At 44.1% G+C, this 22,456-nt stretch overlaps 2 protein-coding genes and 1 non-coding gene across 3 annotated transcripts in view; all 3 read left to right on the forward strand.

Annotated features, from left to right (window-relative positions):
* ppp1r37 (protein phosphatase 1, regulatory subunit 37) overlaps positions 1-7,482 on the forward strand; it is a 41,974-nt gene extending 34,492 nt beyond the window's left edge. Inside the window, exons 8-13 of the mRNA XM_071927932.2 lie at positions 502-614; positions 3,126-3,267; positions 3,366-3,532; positions 3,750-5,766; positions 5,909-5,994; positions 6,382-7,482. Coding sequence (XP_071784033.2) covers positions 502-614; positions 3,126-3,267; positions 3,366-3,532; positions 3,750-5,766; positions 5,909-5,985 — 2,516 coding nt within the window. The 3' untranslated portion in view covers positions 5,986-5,994; positions 6,382-7,482. The remainder of the gene's footprint in view (positions 1-501; positions 615-3,125; positions 3,268-3,365; positions 3,533-3,749; positions 5,767-5,908; positions 5,995-6,381) is intronic.
* An 8,525-nt stretch (positions 7,483-16,007) lies between these two features.
* Positions 16,008-20,570, forward strand: LOC139933728 (uncharacterized). Its single transcript, XM_071927918.2, has 7 exons — positions 16,008-16,323; positions 16,462-16,761; positions 17,642-18,004; positions 18,643-18,923; positions 19,109-19,296; positions 20,282-20,365; positions 20,447-20,570. The coding sequence occupies exons 1-7, from the start codon at positions 16,008-16,010 to the stop codon at positions 20,568-20,570; spliced, it is 1,656 nt and encodes a 551-aa protein (XP_071784019.1).
* A 1,315-nt stretch (positions 20,571-21,885) lies between these two features.
* trnastop-uca (transfer RNA opal suppressor (anticodon UCA)) lies at positions 21,886-21,972 on the forward strand. The gene has a single exon. It is a non-coding gene; the product is annotated as a tRNA-Sec (tRNA).
* Positions 21,973-22,456: the final 484 nt, after the last annotated feature.

Here is a 22,456-nt window from a genome sequence, read left to right on the forward strand (position 1 = left end):
TATACTGCCCTTCGTTTGAGTTTTACATTTTTACGTTGCCAAATACTCAAATATCCTTATCAATAAGTCTGCAAAGCTAATAATCTAATATCTGCCAACTTGCTCATAATAATTCTAATGCATGGAAAAAAAAATTTGCTATGCTTTCCACTGCTACATATTGTTTCATCTACACTTGACTGACAGCTGCAAGATGCACACACACCAAGAAGCTCTTTCTGGCTACCAAACCGTAATTTTGACTGCAATAGTGTCAGTGCAAGTGTTCGGCAAAATTATGATAAATGCCTTGCTGAATTACCACTGTAGGCCATAAATTTTGGACTGGTTCCATTTCTGTTTTGTATCCCATAGCACACATGGGTGAGGTGTGTTTGTTGAAATGCCTGGTGCACAGGTAGAAAGGTGTAGCTTCAAAATTTTGACACTTGAAGTTAATTGCATGCTCTCTCTCTCTTTCTCTCCCCCTCTCTGTCGGTGTGTGTCTCTCTCTCTGTGCAGGTCTAGCCTACGTGTGTGAGGGACTGAAAGAACAGAGGAAAGGCCTGGTCACCTTGGTGCTGTGGAACAACCAGCTCACACACAACGGCATGGGCTACCTCGCTGCTGCACTGGTACAGACACACACTGTGGGACAAGACTACCACTGTGCACACAGTTAGAGATACTTTTGTTGTTATCGGAGGTTTAAGAGGAAACCGTTTGCTGTGTGTGTGTGTGTGTGTGTGTGTGTGTGTGTGTGTGTGTGAGACTACCCAAGCAGCAAGAATTCAATTTTCTCCTCATTACTGTTTCACAGAAGTAATCAGAATAGAACAACACACTCTGCTGTTCTCTATATGTCCCTTGGTGTTCTCATATCTGCTAATATTTGGCAGTCTTTTATTGGCAGTTTGGCTTGCTTATACACATTATACTGTAGCTCTGTGTCTCCTACACATGTCTCTTTATGGATGGAAAAATGTAGGTTTAAATGCACCTAAAATGCATTAAAGACAGATAGTAATCCAGCCGCACAAGCAATCTCCGATACACATGTAGTTGCCGGTTTGCATGCCAGTAAAAGCATTGGGATACTGAGGATTAGCTGTTGTCTATGATGATGCTAATAGGGGAAGACAAGCTTTGAAATAACATAAGCACATGCAGCGTTTCAACCTCCTTACTGCCTGGGATATCCTGTTTGGACAAATGAGATTAAATATTTTGCATCAACTACAAAGTTGTTATATGGGTGATTCATATTTGCATATCACCAGGATAAGTACAATCTGATTCTCTGTGACTAGTTTAGATGTAAATTAAATTTGGATAATCCATAACTGAAGGAGATGCATATTAATGTATGGTGTGAAGGGCTCCTATGATGTGATTGGACGTTCCCATGTAGCACCTCACTAATACACCTGACATTTTGTTCAGTCACATCTTGCTCTGTGAATAGATGTGAGCTCAGGCCCAGTAAATGTCTTAGTGCCTCTGTCCGTCTTGGCTTGACTTCACTCTATCAACCACAGCAGAGGAGCCCACTGTAGATAATGCTTAGCTGCATTCACTGGTCTTATTCCTGCTGTAGAGTGATGGGCATTATCATCACACTCCCTGCTGTCGTCGGTGGAGCTGAGTTCACGGTTTTTCTTCCTCAGTATCTACAATTAGACAATGACAGTGCTGAGTCATAACAGTCCTAGTCAGAGGAAGACATACTGAGAGATATAACTGACTACAGGGCTTCACTTGAATAATACTCCTGTCCATTTTAATATTCAAATGGTTCTTTGGCCTGTGAATAGTATAACAAACAAGTTCTGTGGTGATTGCCTTTATAAACATTAGCAAAACATAGCAGTAACAGAAATGAACAAGAGTCATGGGGCGACTGCAGCATGTTTGTAACTCTGGATCAAATTATCTCAATTCATCAAAACTGTTTTAGAAGATAAGATTATAAAGATCCCCAAGGGGAAGTTGGGGAAATAGAAAATGAGAGAATTTTTCCTGATTGCTGATGTTTGAAAAGCTATTTAGCAGAATTTACCCACACATTTCATTTTAATCCTGTTCTTAGAAAACTCTATCACAAACAAAATAATTATAATTTAATGGGGAGCAGTGGATGTTAAGATTTGATTTTTTAAATTGTGAATGTTAAAGGGTCATACAGTTGTAATTGAATTTGTCTTTTTACTAGTAATATGATTTACTGCTTCGGTCCATCCACATGTCTGTATTGATTCCAGTAGAATTCCAAAGTTCCTCTAATGTGTCTCTGATGCAGGAAACTGTATCCAAGCAAATGTTATTTGTACCAGCAACAAATCATTGTCGCAGTGATAGATAATTCAGGCAGGTGAAAATAAGTTTCTAGTACGTTGAGCTGCAAGGTAAGCTAATTAAATTTCTTAGGAGGAAACAGATGTAGCATAAAGTGTCAGGGGTAAGAGCGAAGTGATAGGAGATTAGGAAGATTGAGTAATAGCACTGAAAATATTAAATCTGAGAATAACCTCAGAATAATAGAATAACCTTAACCTCACATACTATAACTTGTGGCAATCCACTTGTTTTTGGAAATACATGATTGTTTTCCGTTAAATTATTTTTGGAATTAAAAAAAAAATACTGCTTTAGGCGTTTTGTGAATCTTGACACTGAGGTCTTCCAAGAAATATGTCTGATAGTGTTCCCATCACTGGAGCTTGGGTGCAGAACACACAAAAATGACCTGAAGACTCCCTTCACACTGATGTGGTATATCCCATGATTGTCCCGCCTGCTGTTTCATAACCCTGGAGATCTCCACAGTGTGTACTTATATAGCCGGATAACAATGCAATAAGATTGTAATGTGGGACCTTTGTACAATTACCATCAATGTATTTTCAGTTGAACACTCCATTACCCAAGCTTACTTGAGCTGCCTCAGACAAATACCAGCTGTAAAAAGTCACACTAGCTAATTTTATCTGATTCTAAAACAGTGTGATATTATGACTATTATCAACTTTTACACTCCCCCACTGCTAATAAAAGCACTCGATTTTCAAACAGATATTAAACACACAAATAAATAATCTATTCACCTTCTCACAGCTTTTCATTCTCTGTCGTTGTTTCTCCCTCAGCCATGCACCCAGAGTCTGGAGACTCTGAACCTGGGCCATAACTCAGTGGGGAATGAAGGGGTTCACAAGCTGAAGGACGGCCTGATTGCCAACCGCTCTGTACTCAGGCTGGGTCTGGCCTCCACCAAGCTGTCCTGTGAAGGTGGGACCAACTGTCTGTGTGTGTCTGCTTTAGTGTTTGTGTAGGATTTTTGTTTGCAAATCCTTGACTCCTGCTTCTCTCTCCCATCTGTGCTTCAGGAGCTGTGGCTGTGGCTGAATTCATTGCTGAGAGCCCCAGGCTGCTGCGTCTCGACCTCAGAGAGAATGAGATCAAGACAGGCGGGCTGATGGCTCTGTCCCTCGCCCTAAAAGTCAACACCTCTCTGCTGCGCCTCGACCTGGACCGGGAACCCAAGAAAGAAACTGTGAGAGCGAGGACAAGGGCTGGGGAAGGGGATAGAGGAGAAGGGGGTAAAGAAAATTGTCTGTGTAGAGAAAGGTGAAACTGTAAGAAAAAAACAGCAGACTGGAGAAAGGTACTGACCGAAAAGAGATTATAGGAATTGCTTTGATTTAGTTGTGTTTCCTCTGATAGTCTTGTGGTTCAGGTCACTGTTTTAGACTTATTCTCTTGTCTCTCAGGTGAAGAGCTTCATTGAGACCCAGCGTGCCCTGCTGGCTGAGATCCAGAATGGCTGCAAGAGGAACTTCATCCTGGCTAAAGAGAAGGAGGAAACGGAGCAGAAGATGAGGCAGTCGGCTTCCATGGCCGAAATTGCCACAGAGGATGGAACGAGGGAGGAGGAGGAAGCAGCAGCATCAGAGGAGCAGGGGGAGACAGAGGGGAAAGACGGTGAGGAGCAAGGAGGAACAAGAGGCAGTGAAGAACAGACGAGCAGCCAGTCAGGAGCGAGTCCTGAGACGGGGGTTCCTCCACTGATCCTGGAGTCCGACTCAGACACTGAGGATGAGGAGGAAGAGGTGGTGCTCTCTAAAGCCCCTTCCGCAGCTAACCTCTCCCCGTGTTCAAACCAGACTGCTCCCCTAGCCCAGACCGGGGTCGCACAGCCCCCCCTCAGTGCCTCACAGAAGCCCCCGTCCCCATCCGCCTCACCTGCTAGCGGGCCAAGTGTCATTTCAGGAATCACTGTCACTGAATCCCCTGTCCCACCCGGCACCCCTCCTTCCCCGGGACGCTGTATATCTGTCTCCAGTCCGGGGAGGGGCCATAAGATCTTCATGGTAACTCGGGTGGAGAGCCCCCCCGACCAGCAGCAGCTACAACTCCAGCTCCAGAGGGACAAGGGGCAGACAGGTGCACCTGCGGCAGCACCCAACCAGGACTTGGCCAAGGAGGCCACAAAGAAGCCTGTAGAGGCAAGCACACCCAAAACACAGCAAGCCCAGTTGCTGCCCACATCCCAGTCTGGCAATGAGGGGACCCAAAGCCTAGCAGACCCCCCCCAACCTCAGACACCCACACAAACACAACTGATAAAGGAGGAAGTGAAGGAGAGTTCATCTGCTCTGTCAACAAACTGTAAACCAGCAGAGCAGAGTCCTGTAGCGCCCTCACAGCCCTCGCACACAACTTTGCCCCATACAGAGCCTGCACTAGATAGTACACAGATCCACACACTAGAACCACAGTCTACTGAACCAAGTCAACCCACAGAGGACATAACAGCTAGCGCCCTACAACCAGAAGTGACAGACCCGAGTCTACTAGCACCAGCCCTGCCTTCCCATTCCTTAACGGTGCAGGTGGTAGCAGCCAGCGATCCACTACAAACACCCCAGCTCACTGAGGAAGTACCAGAGAGTACTAAAGGCACCCAACTAGAGCCTACTGCTGTAGAACAGCAATTTGCCACAGGAAAGAAGGAAGGAAAGCAGGAGGAGAATCAGGGTCTAAAAGAGGAGACACAGGTGATGTCTCCTCTGTCAGATAGCACAGAAGAAGAGTGTAAAGAGTCAGAGGAGCAGGAGCTGAGTCAGACCCAGACTAGTATCCCAGCAGTACAAACGGCACAGATAAACACAACGCAGCAGCAGCCGTTGGCATCTGTACTTGCACAGCTACAGAATGAGCTCGCTTCTGCATCGGAGGAGCCCCAGACCGAGTCACTGAACCAAACAAAGGAGCAGACAGAGGCACTTACACAACAAGAGCTGCAGGGGGAACCAGCAAGCCTGTCAGAGAATCAAAGACCCACAGTGAGTGTAACGGAGAACGGGGACGGCCAGCAAAGCCAAGAAGAAGAACCAACACCAAAGTTAGCCAGAGAACCGCAACAAACGGAGCCAGATCAACAGGAATTAGCGAAACCTGTCCTCACTGTCCAGATCGATCAACAGGCACTTCCTCTGACCCAAGGAGAAGCACAGGACCCAAGTCCTCTAGCAGGGGAAGCCTCGAAGAGTCCCGACCCTGAGACATCCGCCCCCGCCTCGGAAGTGAGTCCTACCTCCCCCTTCCAGGCAGAGGAATCGCCCGACGAGAGCTCTGCGGACGAGGGCGAGTGTTTAGCCGAGGGTCCGGGCGGCGTGGAGGGGGAGGTGGTGGGTTCGGCTCTGCCCAACGGCCTGAAGCCCGAGTTCTCCCTCCATCTTCTGGACGCCGAGAGTCCCAAACCCGGCAGCTGTGTGATGGAACACGGTGAGTCGGCGGGGGGGAGGGATCGCACATCTTTACCACTGTTTTTAGAGGATTCAAACATACACAAAATCACATGTGCAGTTGGTTTTGAATGTGAAAAGCTGATTTGACGCTGTGTGTGTGTTATGTGTAACTTGTGTAGTGAGTGTGAGCTGCGGACAAGACCTGGAGGAGCTGCTGCTAGACGCCAGTTTGGAGACTGGGAGAGACGCGCCGTGAAGTCGGGAGGTAAATGCCATCCCTCCGTCTGCACATACAGTAGAATATCAAGCAGACATAGTTCATCATAGACATTAAACAACTAGTTTATGCACAATGGCATTGTACAAATGTAAACATAACATGTAACACAACACTGCTGTTGTGTGAAAACCTGGTATTTCCAAAATGTCATTGTTTCAAGAACTAAGAAAAACAGCCTTGTTTTTAGCATTTTTCAGTTTATTCAAAGAGTTTTTAAAGGGTTTCGTGATCCCAAGAGGTCGGAGAATTTTCTGAACCCATAAAGAAGCATGTAATTCTTTTAATTAAAGTTAAAACATGAAAATCACCAAAATTGGATTTGTTCTCTACTGTATTTATGACTAATTCACGTCCTCTCTTCCTTTTCAACAGGGACTGCGAGGACAGGAGAATCGGAGCGCTCAGATAGTCCGTCTGGCTCTTCTACATGACTGGTTGCCCTACAATGTTTTCATCGTTCCTATGAATCTACCGCCAACACAACCTTCCTATCGAGGACTGAAGACCCGGTGTTTCCCATCTAAGCTTCTATACATAAAAAAATACAAGCAAATCTATGGAAAAAAAAAAAAAGACAAAAAAACGGAAAAGGACAATAAACTACTCAAGCTTGGTCACGACGTATAAGGAATTCACTACATCCACACTACATCAACTACTGAAAAACACACACAAAACACACGCACATCCAGTAAGAGAAAGAGAAAAAAAGAGAAATATAATCGCCCTACTATCACTACATTCTGTCAGTCAGGAAACTTTACACTCAAAGCAGGTACCTGCGAGGCGGAAAGAAGACAGAGGGGTGGGGGGGGGGGGGGGGGAGGAGGGGATATAACACTAACCAAAGACACAGAAAACACAAACCTTTCTCACGCCCTCGCTTGCTCTACAGTACGTGTTTGTGTAGATTGTTGACATTTACACTGTAGTTGAAGGGGGAGGGGATTAGTAGGAACTAAGGTTTTTTTTCCATTACACACACATACACACACACACACACACACACACAGACATACAACTTAACTGTCACTCCTGAGAGAAAAGTGGAGTCGACGGCACACTCAAAGACACAAGTGACAGTCACGGACCCTGCTGAGCGGACCGACTGGCTTTGAATGTGCGGGACGCTTCCTTTTTTAGAGGTTCAAGTAGGTCACCGACAAAGGCTTTTATATCCAAGGAAGCTGAAGGTGTTTGTTAATGTGTCTGTATAAGTGTTAATGTTTTATGTCTGTGCCCCCTCCCTTAACCCCACCTCCCCCCCCCCCTTCACATCCCCAAAACAAAAACTCTGTAAGGGACCTTTGCCAAAGTGACCTCCCCTCTTCTCTGTTCTCTCCACCTCCTCCTCCTCCATTCACTTTGGCCCCTCAGGAATCAGCAATCCCCTCCAGTCAGTCTCCTCAGATCTGATGCGGAGAAGCCGGAAACTTTCTTCTCTCTCTCTCTCTCTCTCTCTCTCTCTCTCTCTCTCTCTCTCTCTCTCTCTCTCTCTCTCTCTCTCTCTCTCTCTCTCTCTCTCTCTCTCTCTCTCTCTCTCTCTCTCTCTCTCTCTCTCTCTCTCTCTCTCTCTCTCTCTCTCTCTCTCTCTCTCTCTCTCTCTCGCCTGCCAAACTGCTCTGTCTCTGTACCGAAACATCTCTGGGTTTGCTTTGAGAGTCACGGTGTCGGTAATTTACTCCCAACTGACACTTTCTGTAGGGGGGGAACAAAAAAACTACTTCTGTGAATGTTGAGGGGGGAGGAACAAGATGTCTGCCTTGGTTGAGTTTATGCCGTTCATTACAGCAGGAGTCCTCTTTCTTTTTTCTCTCTCTCTCTCTTCTCCGATTCCAGACACTTTTATCGTAGGCTTACTTTTACAGTTGTTTTGTCCAACCGGTCAATGTGTGAAACTCTTCCAAGAGTGTAAAGAAAAGCAGTTCTGTCTCTTTTTGTATTTTCCCCCCTCTCTCGCTCTTTCCCTCCTCCCATCCCTCGTTTTTTTTTTTTTTTCAGTCTTCCACTGGTACTATGTGCCACTTCACCGCTCCAACTCATGATTAATGTTGCCTTCAATTCAACAGTTTTAGGTTCAATCTCATCTTTGTTTCCGTTTTGCTGCTTTGAGAAATCAGTTATTTTGTATTTATTTTATAGCTATATGAGCCTTCTCTTTGTGTGATTTATTTTTCTCCCTTCACCCCCCCTTTGTTTTATCCTTTCTTTTCCATCGGGGTTTGCTTTTAAAGATTTACCCCCTTTTTGATGTATATTTCAGATTCAAACTAGAGCAAATATTTAGTTGAGAGTTTTTTTTTTTTGTTGTTTTTTTTTGTTTTTTGGGGAGAGGGATTTGGAAATAAGATAACAGTGTTGGGGCGGAGGGGTAAATAAATGATTGAATGGATGACTATGGCAATAGTGGGGGGTTGCAGTTATGAAAACAAACACAATGAACGTTTTGTTCAGGAAGGGCAGCATATGTGATGGTTCGCATCAAAACCCCTGTTGTGATTTTTAACACTATTCTGCAAGGTTACGCTGCGACCACAAGAGGGCGCAGGGGGGGGTTTGGTGTTTTCCTGCAGTAGATGTGAACAGCCAATGGAGAATCTACTCAATGGAAAGCAATATCTCATCTAAAGGACAACACGGTCTGTACAGCAGCATCCCCAACAACACCGTCAAGGCCCGTCGCCCCGCTGTTACAACACGACGCAGACAGAGGGCGCCGTTCAAATCAAACTGCTGTCCAGGACGTTTCTGTAGCAAGGCATTAAAACTCCAAATGAAAAGTCATTTCATTTATGTATGTGAAGAATGCTGGTTTGCCTTGCTCAGAAATGTTCATGAAGCAGATTTTTTTTTTATTATTATTTTTTTGAATGGGACACTCCTGCTCTGCGTTCTCATATCCGCCAACAGTTTGTTTTGAGCTGAAATCAACATTGCTGTGCTGCCCCCACTGTTTGTAATGCTTTAATTTTTAGAAATTTTTAATAATTTGTTAACTTAATCGAAATGTGCTGGTAATCACAAAGATATGTATGGCAAAAATTTGTTCCTCTCAAATAAATGCATGTAATGACTAATGATGTGACTGAATGTTTCACTGAAATTACTCGGAATTTGGGAATTCCGCCTTTGAAATGTCTGATCGTTGCACATTTTGCATGGGAAAATGGAAACGATTTCATGTGTTCAAATCAAGTTTGGTTGGGAGTTTTATCTCGGATATAGCTGGCAACTAATTTTCAGGCTTTATTATCTACTGTAATTTCTGCAACCACTATGAGAATATTTAATTTGATAACAGAGCAATGTTATACACAATGGAGTCACTGCTCCACTGGTGCGATAAAAGTACTGATGAAGGATGAAGAAGTATGACTGAAGAGAGTCGCTGTCGGTGCAAAATGACAATCATGTTTTGCTGTAGTTAGATCTTAGGTAGGGGATGTGGCTAGGTTGCAGTTTTTGAAATTGAGGAGCGGCTTCACACTTCTCACAGGGACCCAAAACCAAAGCCTGCCACTGAGCTCTGTGTGGAGAGAGGGAGCTTTAATGTCCAGGCATATTTTTTTGTTTGCATTGTATTGTATTAGAAGTTGAACTTGACCTGCCAGTTTTTTTATTTCCCATCACATCTATGTAATGTCAAGCCGAGATGAACTGTTCAGGCCTATCGGTCTCTAGGCAGGCAGAGGCTTGACCCTCTCATGAGCCGGACTGAAAACCGATCCGTTGACCAAATGATATGATATGTGCTGGGGAAAGGTGAGGGGGTTCAGCTCTCCTGAAGCGAGGGTGCGGGGCGGGGCGGGGCGGGGCGGGAGCGGGAGCGGGAGCGGAGGCAGGGGGTAGAGTACAGGGCGGGAGCTTTATTCTGTATGTATTACTGTAATTCTCCTCTGAAGGAATTCCAGACCGCGCTAATCCACTCCTCCCCTGCTCCGACAATACAGGGAGGGGGGTGGGGGACTGGGAGGGTGTGGGGAGAGTCAGAAGATATCATGGTGTGATTTTAATAAGAATCCAACACTTAAAGAAGGGCCTGACGTATCAGAGGCCCCTAATATATCTTGGGGTCTTTTTCTTTTTTTTTTAAACTAGAGCAGCCGTTGCCATCGTTTCTCTTTTTCCAGTAGATGCATGCAGTCTTCTTGCTGAATTGATGAGACCAATAAGAGGGTGGGATTTCCCGAAACACTGTCTAAGACTCTTTCCTTGTATCCATAAAGTTTGAAAATGTCTGTGTGAGCTTGTGATCGAACCGCTGATCATTATAGATTCCTGTTAAAATTCCTTGAAATTGCACAAATATTTCCCCCCTAACCCGTCCCGCTCCTTCCCGATCTATGCAAGTGTTTCATTTTCACCCCCATGCATCCAAACCTCCACCCGAGGCTCAGTCCCGGGATATAAGCACCACTGAAAATCTAATTAAAAGTGACCTTCATTCCTCCGTCAGCTTTTCTCAGCTTCTCTCTCTCTATAGCTTGATTTCAGTTTTTGAAGTTTTTTTTTTTCTTGTGTGTGTGTGTGTGGTTCCGCCTGAAATAACTGGCAGTGCGTCTAGAGCAAAGTTTAATGCGAGTCACTGAAATCATTGGTTAACAAGGACATTGTGCAATATTGCAATCAGTGTTTTTGTAAACAATAGTTTACACAAAACATTCATACTGCAGAGGTAAACTGTGTCTGTTATTCCAAGGTTATGAAGCCCTGTCTGTTGCCAAATGCCTGTTCACTCATACAAACCTGCCATACAGTGAGTGTAGTTTGTTCGGTGTAGTTTGTGCAGACTTTTCTGTTCAGTCTGCCCTCTGGATGCTCTCTGTTTCGATGTGTCCAACATGGGGAGTCTGTTTTTAAGGCGGTGAGGACATTGCTGAATGATAAAAGCACTGGTGTTGTTTCTTGAAAATTTAGAGCGATTCAAGTGAAACGGCACAGGATTTTGGTTTTATTGCATTTATGGGTTTCTTGTAAAAAAAAGTTTTGGTTGAAATAAAAGGTTTCCTAATGTCCTACTATTCTGTTTTGTCTGCCTTCTGTTTTGTCTCTTTTAAGATATCGACCATGGTGTGTGTAATTTATGGTACAGCCAGAGAAGCTCCTGAAGCTCTTTCTTTCTTTCTTTCTTTCTTTCTTTCTTTCTCCAAATGTCGTCCATGTGATCACGAACATACACCTCAGGGTGCTTACAGGGTTGCAAAGCGAGCGAGTCCAACTTTTCTCACACATTCCAGTTGAAGGTGAAGGAGAAACAGTTTGGACTTTCAGGGTACATTTCTTTGAAAGCCGGTGGATTTCTGTCATCCTGAGAGTGAAACTGGAACTGGAGCAAGTGTAAGTACACTGTAACGTAAACACCAACATGGTCATTGATAAGACCAGATGGTGATTTGTCTGACCGGGTTATTCTAACAGCTGAGGAAAGGCAAGCATCAGCGGTTTAGGTATTAAATGTTTTGGGCGTTAACTAGAAATATGTTTCACAGATTCACTCATATCTGTTCTGGTTAATTATTCACCTTTGCAGCCAGTCGGCAACCCCTGACACCATTAAGACTGGACTATATCTTAACTCTGGCCATGGTGTGATGAATTTGGTACTGTGGCTTTCTTGGGTCTTGATTCCTTTGCCATGACTGTGATGAGAACGTACAGTTCCCTAGAGGCTACACTGTCATGTTATAACAGTCTCTGTTACATCTATTTTCAGGAACTTTGTAAAATGCTATTCTGCTGATCTTTTAATTATTTTAATCTTTTAGGTTTCTCCTACTTTATCTTGTCCATACGCGGCGCTGTGGGTGGGCCTAGCCACCCAATGACGAGACTTAACATGTAAAATTTCGTCACTTTCTGCACATGCTCGCGCATTTGACGTAAGTAACGTCAATTACGTTCTCTATTTTTCCGGGAGAATTTGAATGGATGTGCTTGTTATTTAGCCCGGGGCGCCCGGGCTTGATGTTGGCGGCGCAGCCCATTTTTATATCAAGTGCTGACTCTCAGGGCCAGTTTCGGTGTACAGCGGTGAAAATTACAAATTGACCCAATCATTGCGGGGGCAAAACAAAACGTCTTTTTCTGACACTATGGGGTCGTATGTTGTGATAAAACTGTTGCTTTATCAGAAAGAACAGCAGTAAATCAACATGTTATGACAGGTGCGTTCACGTAAGTGCCAATGGGTCGGCGCGGGCCAGACATTTGGCTCTCGCGGGCCGGACCTGGCCCGCGGGCCGCCTATTGGGGATCACTGGGCTACATATGATTTAATGCTGCTCTTGTGTCTGACAGCGGAGTGTGTGCGCGCGCGCGTGTGGTTATAGGAGGGCAGCGTAACAGGTTGAGATGCTGTCTTTTTTTTTCGTTTTGGTGCCTGTAATGCTATGGCTTGTAATAAACTGGGGCAAATTTAGGCAAGTAGTGGTGTAATTTCTTTGGCTCATAACTAGCGTCTTAGAGGGCCCACCTGATTTTCTGTAGGCCCCGCCCACACTATGAATCCTGGCGCCGCCAGTGGTCTTGTCCACGTGTCCAAATGTGCTTTTTACTGGATTCAGTGTTTCTGTGTAAAATTCTGCTCTGCTTCAGGATACTTTACTGCAAGCATGAATTAGTAAAGTCAAAGGAATTTGAGCAGAGATTAGAAAGAGACTTTATCCAACACACTTGAGCTGACAGATCTTGTCAGATGTGATTGAAATTTTCACCAGCACATTGCACTGAGTTTGGTGTGAATGTTCAGGTCTCTTCAGCCTCATCCTACCGACTGGGGTACCCGCAGACCCCAGAGGTATACTTTTTGTCATATCTCACAGGTGCTTTATTCTATCATTCCAATTTTTCATGAATTGTCAATCAATTTGTTCTTAATGACTTCATATTATTGTTTTCTGTTTCTGTTTTAATTAGTGCTTTTTAAAAATACCAATGTATTGGGGCCCTGCGGGACCCCAGTCAAAAGCACCCAATTCAATCCTATGCAGTTTTAATAGATGGAACTATTTATTGAGTTCATGTTTGCCATGGGTCCTAATTTAAAGTATTACACACTATCAGGGGGGTAGGGGCACTCTGTCAGTCATTTTGAAGGAAACAGACACAGATGCAGCAGACAGATTTCCTCATGTGCTCTGTCGACGACCCTAAATACTGCTCTTCCTAAGGTAAGATGATGTTCAAAGTCAGAAATACAATACATAATTTAATTAACTGTAACTTTCCTAAAATAACAATAATCTGTTTTTTGTTTTTTTTTTCAGATGACATTAATTACATAACTAATAATGTTTTGAGAAGAAATAAGTTAACATTTTGCTATGATGGTTGTTTCTTACAGTAGTTTACTCTTGGGGTCCCCAGGGACCCCAGTCGGTAGTCCTTGTATGTTAAATATGTTGGTAGGATGAGGGTTAAAGAAATCCTCTTGAGGAATGTGTACATACTGTAATTCAGCCAGGCGATGCTGCTAGAAATCCACGTTAAAGCTTTAGCCAAACTTCGGTGTAAACTGTAAGGCCATAGTTTTCACCTCAGCCAACTATGTGACCTCTTAAATTCTTTGAGGACAGTGGCAAGTGATCAAATGCTTCCTCGCTGGGCCTTTCCTTGGGCTTAGCCTCGCCTCAGGAATGTGCTGGCATGCTGGTATAACAGTAGGGACTTATCCATGGTGTCAGCCCCTATCTGGCCTGTTGATTCGAGGTCCACTGGACTGCACCAAACCCTGCATGTTGGCACAGAGGAGCAGGGAGGGGGGCAGCAGCGTCACTCGTAGGATTCATAGGATCAGAGACAGAGAGGGTGAACCGCAGCTTATTGACACCAGACAAGACCTGCAACATGTGCTGCAAAATATGTCACTTCTGCAAAGCTTCAAAGAGCCAGTAATTACAATAGTTTACCTACTAATAGTTTACCATACTGTGAGCATTCCCAAACCTATAATGTTCATGTTTATAACTGTGAACTTTGTACACCAGTATCCAACAAACTGCTGTACATAATGAAACTAACTAAGTGAAAGCAATTATCAAGACACCAAGACTTATGATGGGTGATGCCTCAAGTGCCTCCTCTTTCCTCTTTCCTCTTTCCAGCTGAGCAGATTCTTCGCCTGGAGATTCACAGCCTCGCCATATTTCTGTAAGGTATGAATATTAATATAGATTTAAGAATGATATATTCACCCAGTAAACTTGTATTAGCTGGGGGCTTAAAGTCACACTGAAATGTCTTTTTAGCTCATTCTATCGTACCATATGCCTATTTGACAATTTATGTGACAAAAATTACAAACATTTTATTTATTGTATATCAAAACTCTACTTTTACTTCATGGAAAATGAAAAATCTTTAGTGGTGATGTCATCGTGTACCAGGAGGTGACAGAAAAAAACAGATTTTTGGATAATCCCGCACTTCCAAAACTGCCTTTCTCCCTTTAGCTATTTTAGTCATTTTTGTAATATTTTGCAATTTGCTTCCTTAATGTGATGAATTTCCTGAGAAAGCAGGGAGGGGTCATTTAAAAGTTTAAACCAATGGGATATCAGTTAGGGACTCATAGTGTGTCTGTGGTGCTAAATAGTGAGTTTATAATGGCAGTTTTTTAACCTCCCTATAATATGGTATCATGGTATCACTATACTATTGGTCTATTCTTATATTATATTCATAAGATGCAGAATCATAGTTTTGCTGTGACATTTGAATTGTTGTGTCAAGTAGCCTAATATAGATGTTTCCATTCAAAATATTCAGCTAATAACGACAGGAGCCTGTGATAAATCTATAATATTCATAATCTACTTGATGAGTTAATACATATGTCCCTTATGCTTTGAAAGCTAATAATCCCAGCAGGACATCACCTTCTGATGTGATCTGGTTATATAATCTTGACAACACAATGGGATTTAATTAGTCCGAATTAGCTTCAGTCGCTCCGGTCGGTGGACAGGCGATGGAGTGTAAAGGCTGGGTGGGCTGCGGCGGGCCGGAGGTCTTTCTGCTCCTCGTCCCCCCGGAGGGAACTGGGAATGCAAACAGGGATAAGTGAGGACGATACGAATCCCCCCTCACATGACTGCGATTAGAGAACAAGGGGAGTCTGGTGGGCGTGGGAGAGAGAGAGAGAGAGAGAGAGAGAGAGGGAGGGAGAGAGAGAGAGAGAGAGAGAGAGAGAGAGAGAGAGAGAGAGAGAGAGAGAGAGAGAGAGAGAGAGAGAGAGAGAGAGAGAGAGAGAGAGAGAGAGAGAGGGAGATGGTGGTGAGTTTATCGAGTGACATTTTATTGATTCGGCGCGCAGACGCTATCTCCAAGAAGTCAAGTTGCCTTTGATTACTGGCCGAGATCGACCGCTTCTCTGGGGTAATGTGAAAACTTTATACATAAAAACTCATATGTAGCTCGTAGAAAACGGTTTGTTGTGAATGTCGAGTGCCAGATGTAACTTTTTTCAAAGTTTGTTGTGGGCAAACTTTGCTTCAAACTGCATGTGCACGCTCATTCGGGCTCTGTGCGCGCGATTCGTGTAGCCTTCATGCTGCGGCACATTCTTGCCGTTACATTTTTAAATGGATAATAAAACACAGGTGCAGCGCCGTCCAGTGATAGGATGGGTGCTGAAATTTATTGAACTTTAATTTTGGCACAGCGCAGATCAGAGTCCAAGGCTGCCATCGGGTATTTAACTTGTAACCCCTCTGTGTGTGTGTGTGTGTGTGTGTGTGTGTGTGTGTGTGTGTGTGTGTGTGTGTGTGTGTGTCTGCGTGCGTGCGCGTGCGTTTGAATCAGTAACATGAGTGAATGGGGAATTTTGCAGAGGATGTTGAGGATGTGTCTGAGTAAGTAGCCTACAGTGGATTATCACAGGGGCGTGTGTATGTGTGTGTGTGTGTGTGTGTGTGTGTGTGTGTGTGTGTGTGTGTGTGTGGGTGGTGTAGGAATTTCAGTATTTCAGTGTGTGTGTCTCTGCTCTCTCAGTTGCAGGTATGGGGGTGTTACACATGTGCATGCTGGTCCTGACCGTCCTGCTGCTGCTGTGTGAGGTGGCCGTCAGCCACTTCTGCAAGTCCCTCATCAACATGGTGGATGGATTCCACCTGCTCTTCATCCTCATGCACATGGCTCTTCCTCTTCCACGAGCAGAAGGAGCATCACCTCAAACCCGGCTCTCCTCTTTCGTCTCTCCTCCACCTGCCTCCTCCTCCTCCTCTTCTTCATCCGCTCCTCTTTCCAGCCCTCCCTCCTCCCCTCCTGTCACTTCCACCCCCACAGAATCATCTATTGAGACTCTGCCTACCACCTGTGGACCATCAGTCGCCTCTTCTAGCCCGACTCCTGTCCATGCAGCTCCCTCACAAGCTGATTCAAATCAACTCCCCCCCTCAGTCGCCCTCAGCGTCGCCCCAAAACACTGTTCTCCTCCTCCTCCTCCTCCTCCTCCTCCTCCTCCAGCTCTCTCCTGCGGTCTGTCTTACACCCACGTGAGGATTCAGACTGTGGGGGCTTTGATCTCAGCTCTCCTCCTGGCCTCTCTGTGTGTCTCTTACTGCATAGAGATCCTCAGCCACACCTTGCAGCCCCACCCAATACAGCGCCCCCTCTTGGCCATGGTGGTCGCAGCGGTCAGTCTGCTGCATAAGCTGCTGCTGCTGGGGCTGAGCTGGGGTCGACTGCCGGGCAGCGGGCCTGGAGCGGTCTGGAGGTGGGAGGCCGGATCCGCCCTTGGACTGAACAGGAAAGGTGACATTGCTTTTATGTCTGCCAACTTAAAGTCACAATTAAAGGAAAAATGACTTTTTCACAGAAGTAACACTTGGTGCTGTTGTGGATTAAGAAAAAAATGGTGAAGTCCTTAGGTTTATTGGTGCTCATTGGGAACAGGAATCAAATCTATAGAAAACTGAGATACTAGCTCTGCGATTGAAAACATCCAGTGAGAAAAAAGTAAACTCTTGAGCTGTATACACAAAGTCCATGGCTCTCTAAATCCAGTAATGAGGAAAGAGACTAAAAGCTTGAAATTTTAAAAAACGCATTTCAACCATAAGGTCTTCATCAGGGCAAGAAAATGACTTTTTCACCTTGTTAGCTAATTCTCCTTATCATGCCGTACATCTATTTAACAATAAATGTCAACGACGTTACAACATTTTTATTTTCCTGTATTTTTATATCAAAATCCCATTACTTTTAGTTCCTGGAAAACACCGCATCTTCAGTGGTTACTTCATGGCGTTCCATAAAAATTCAAACCCATAATACCATCACAGATGTTTGAACAACATCCCCCTCCACCCCTCCCATCATATAAAACCTGCAACTTCACGACTTTCAAACTAAAGTGATATTACGGAATCAAGGCACCATCAAAATTTCTTTTACTTGTTATTATCAAGGTGAAAGGGAAGCAAGCTACAGCCAGGACTTATGCTGACATTATGTAATAGTATGTTTTTCTACAGAAACAATATAGTGTGCTTGTCCAGCTCATCATATTGCTCTGACAGACTTTGACACATGACCTTTTTACTTTGAAGTAGCTGTTAAGTGTATATTCAGCTGTGAGTCATACCAAACAGCGCCCGTGTTTGTTGTTCATTCCTCTGTTCAACTCCCACAGTCGAGGCCGAGGAGGATCGTGCTGAGCAGGGGTGTGTCGCCATGGGTGACGTCAGCCGAGTCCCATCTGCTGCGGACGGCTCGCTCCACAACGGGACGCTTGTCCTCTGCAACCCGGGAACCTCCAGCGTCCCGGACGGTGACTCTCCAGCCCAGACCCAGAAACCTCCATCAGGGGCCCGCTCGCATATGGCGGCTCCGCAGGGCGTCTCTTCAGGCCCCGGGTACCAAGCACAGACAGTCTGCAGCCGGGACTGCGAGGTGCAGAGCATCGTCGCAGATTTGAAGGCCTTTAAGTGTGACGCTTATTCAAATAATTACTTCACTGAGATGTCCAAAGGTAGCGGCTGCATGGGACGTTTAGGTAAGGGAGTAAAGCTTAGTGTGCTTGGACTGTTGTTTCTTTTCCACCTTGTGTTATAAGAATCTTCCTTACTAAAAATGTTACATGCAGAAACCCACATGTGAATTCAAAGAACATGGTTGGTTTTCATATGTGAACATGTGAAATTTCCCATGTGAAAATGACATTTTCACCTGTTGAAGTGTCTCTTTGCATATAAAATTAAGTTTTCACATGTGAAATAAATACTGTCATACTGTCAGGTGAAAACGTGAAACAATTTTCACATGTGGGAAAAAAATACACTTCCCAACCATGAATTGAAATTTTTGCACCTGAAGTAAAAACTGTCACATTTGAATGTTAGAGTACAAAGTGAAAAAGACTATTGACATATGAAAACCAAAAAGGGCATATGCTTTGAATTCTCATGTGAGGGCTCTGATTATAAAATGTAATATTCTTGGGGTTGATGACAGGCAGAGCATAAAGAAACAAAATGTGATGTGTATGAAACCGTCTTTTCATTTCCTCTCTTCTTTTTATGGCCTAACTGTTTTTACTATTATTTGATGATAGCAGACCATGTAATTCCAAGCTCTGATCACATGTGAAAAATAATAATAACAGTCATGTTTAACTGCTTTTCTTCCTCTCAGACAACCAACATGCACCGGAAACATCACCCATCTTCAGGTCGGATCAGTACCTGCAGGGCTCTGTGGGTTCAGGGGCCCAGTGGCCAGGCTGCGTCCCGTCCCTCCTCCCTGTCACCCGGACCCTCCTCACCTCCAGCCTGGCTCTCCTCACCGGCCTGGTGCTGCTGCTGATCAGCCCAGACTGCCTGCACAGCTCTCTGCCCTGCAGCCTCCTGGTTTACCTGGATCCTGTCCTCTCCCTGGTGGCTGTGGTGGTGCTTCTGGCCGCAGCGCTACCGCAGGTGAGGCGTTGTGTTCAGTGTCTGACTTTATATTAAAGGATAAGGGAGCAGTTCTGGATTTCAAAGGATTTCAAATGTAAACAGAATGCGATTGGTCATTTTTTCTACTCATATTTGGGCCAACCGTATCAAAACCTGTCATGATCATTGCCATCTTTTTTTACCCATTTTTATCTCCCCCCCAGGTGTACAGGTACGGCCTGCTGCTGCTCCAGGCCGTCCCTCCACAGATCTGCGTGTCTGATCTGGGACGGAGGATAGCCAGTGTGCCTGGGGTGCAGGCGGTGCACGACCTGCACATCTGGCAGCTGACAGACTCGTGCACGGTGGCCTCAGTGCACGTACACTGCCATGCTGGGTTTCAGACACACAGGTGGAGTGCCAAACTGAAACTTTCATGCTTGTTGTTATAATTACCTAACAAGTTGGAGTGCAGAGTAGACACCCTTTATATTATTATAAATGTAGAATGTCTGCTATATACCTCTTCATGGGGAAAAAATCCTCACCTGAAGTTCATTATTCAATATCACTCAAAGCTACACATTGGCGGCTCCAAATGGCAGCGAGAGGTAACTGTTTGAAAATTTAAAACTTCACTACCCAGAAATCATGTAATCGAAGTCAGTAAACTACACAAAGGATACTAAAGGGACAAGGGAGGAAAACAATATAATGTTGGTGATTCCAGCTTATTCTGAAGAGAGCGCTCACTCGTTGCTGTTTAGGAGACATGTGTTTCGCTTGGATCCGTCATTTGCTGTGGGTGAAGGGTCCGTACTTGACACCAGAATTATTTGATGATTATTTGATGAATCTACAGGATCTCAATTAGGGGTATGGGATGCTCTTCTCTGCTGCAGCTCCACTTTAGGATTTAGGCTGATAAGACAGGTGTATTTTTACATAAAAATATTGCCAAGTGCAGCTTTAAGATAAAATATCACTTTATTAATCCCCGTGGGGAAATTCGGGAAATAATTAAAATATAGAGGATCCAGTTGGTGAAGATGATATCATTTTGTCAACTAAGGATGACCTGTAATCCTATAAAGCTATAAATACCCTATGCCCTATATACCTATAAAGCTACCTATAAGAATATACTAATATAATATACTATCAATTAAAGAACCATAATTTGTTTTATTTGTGTGCCGTCAGTCATTTTGTAATAGTCGGTGCCACTTTTTCAAATGGACGGCTTTTATTGGAAAGAAACTCTTCGTGTCTTTACATTTGTTTATGGTTTCCATGGATATGCAATATTCTCCATCAGTCTCAACTGTGCAATGCTTGAAGAAATCTATGACTTTATCTAAGTTTTATTAACACAAAGTCATTCGCTGTGCGTCCAGGTGTGTCGACGTGACGTCGGGCGTCACCAAGGTGTTACAGAGCGTCGGGGTGAGCTGCTGCACCGTGCAGCCGGAGTTCCCCCCCTCCTCCGGCCTGCACGTCGTCCACAGAGACGCCGCCTGCCTGCCTCCCCTGCTGGCCTGCAGCCTCGCCTGCGGGAGGGACTGCGCCGGGAAAATGTGCTGCTCTCCCTCAGTGGCGGAGGAGAGCAGGCAGCCGGCGGCGCCATCAGCCGGGGAGACGGAGGAGGAGCCTCACATGCTGGTGATCGAGAACACCTTCCTCTGAACCCAAGAGTCACGCTGCAGGAAAACAAACGAGCGAACACTCAGTCCATAACAGTCTCACACAGGATGAGCCTGAGGGGGGGACTCAAGTCACATGGCTTGGACTTGAGTCAGACTCAAGTCACAGTTTTAGTTACTTGAGACTTGACTTGATGCATGAAAAGAAGACTTGAGACTTGACTTGTACTTTGGTGACTTGAAAAGGTTTCTAAAGTCTTGACAAAAGATCTTGTGTTTGTGTAAATGACTTTGATTGGAAATGATGAGATTTGTTCCACCAGACGACTGAATTTAAATTCTGTTTTCTGAATTTGTTTGGAATGATTGAATTTATTGAAGTTGAAACTGATTATAGAAATCAAACTCATGATGATCTTACCAAGTTTTTATACTATTAAAACCATATTGCATTGAAAAGTAGTTTTCTTTAAGATATTAAATTGATACTGGACTCTTGCTTTGTTCTGACTTGACTTGGTGTTCTACATTTAGACTTGGGACTTGACTTGAGACTTGTGCCTCAAGACTTGAGACTGACTTGGGACTCGAGCAAAGTTGACTTGGTCACACCTCTGTCAATAAGTAATGATGTACTGATGTAATGTGGGTGAGTGAGGGTGAATGAGTAAATAGATTATATGATGGAGAATGAAATCAGTGTATGTTTTCAGGAAACATCACCCATTTGTTTTTTTAAAGTTTAGAACATTCTGTTCGTTTTATTGCATTAACAGGACGCTGCACCAGAGAAGAAGACAAGTCTTTGTCTCAAATTGACTAATAAGGAGTTTGTTAAATTCATCACAAGTGGAGAGTGGAGGCATTTTCACTGCTATGGATACACCATGGAATAAGTGTGGTTTCCTTTTTACCTGCAACATCTATGTTAACTATATTGTATTGGAATAAAAAAAAAAAGAAACGACAGAAGTGTGTTGCTTTTCATTTTGTGAGCACAAATGCAAATGAGTGAAGTACATCACTGCAGATCTCACTTCCATCATATTGCAGTAGTATTAGTCCAAGATTGACCTCTCACCTGTTGTGACGTCACCGGGCTCCACCTTTCTGTTTTTCCAACAGCCAATAGAAACGGGTCAGTCTCGCATAACTCAGTAAAGTCCCGTTTCCTCGCTTCTATTCTGTGTTTATATGACAAATATATGCGCGAAGGCGTTTGTTTCCCTTTGATACTTCATGCACATGCGCTATTCTTGAATAATACAAGCAAATGGCAACATTTGATACAAAACCATGATTGAGACATATACTTTTGATATCGTCTATATATAGATTTCAATAGCCTATTTACAAGTGCCCGGATGATCCTCGGTGGTCCGGGGTGCAGGCTTCAAACCTGTAGCTGCTTAGCGGCAGAGTGGTTCAATTCCACCTTTCGGGCGGGACCTGTGAGTTGTAATGTTAATGGTAGTGTCTTTTCAATTTATATGTCTATTCTTATAGAAAATCTTCTCAACCGATAATCTACTGTTTCTGCGAAGCAAAAAAAATGATGTCAAGCAGATACAAGGCAATCGAACCACGTACAAAGTGTAGATTTATAGTTCCATAGATTTGTGGCAAGGTTAGTTAGACAAATTATAAGCATGATTTTTAAAGATTTTTAAACCATGACTATTTCCTCACAAGCCTACTTCCGGGTACACTTTGCTCTTGGACTTCACAATAAAATATAATAATATTAAAAGTCCAAAAGCTTGAATGGAGTAGTGCTGCATTTTCTTGATACGCATAACAAACAATGAAATGTTTGTGAAATCTTGTCATTTTAGTCGTGTAAGTTATGTCACCCTAGCGACTCTGTATACATGTATTGTAACAATACATCTATGTATTGTTTTTAATGTTCTTATTAAATGCCTATTT

Source organism: Centroberyx gerrardi, chromosome 6, assembly GCF_048128805.1.
Source record: "Centroberyx gerrardi isolate f3 chromosome 6, fCenGer3.hap1.cur.20231027, whole genome shotgun sequence".
NCBI lineage: Eukaryota > Metazoa > Chordata > Actinopteri > Beryciformes > Berycidae > Centroberyx > Centroberyx gerrardi.

Coding starts and splice junctions, on each gene's coding strand:
- LOC139933728 (XM_071927918.2), top strand. CDS start 16,008: ATGGGGGTGTTACACATGTGCATGCTGGTCCTGACCGTCCTGCTGCTG. Junction 16,762..17,641: donor CCTTGGACTGAACAGGAAAG/GTGACATTGCTT, acceptor CAACTCCCACAG/TCGAGGCCGAGGAGGATCGT. Junction 18,005..18,642: donor CGGCTGCATGGGACGTTTAG/GTAAGGGAGTAA, acceptor TCTTCCTCTCAG/ACAACCAACATGCACCGGAA.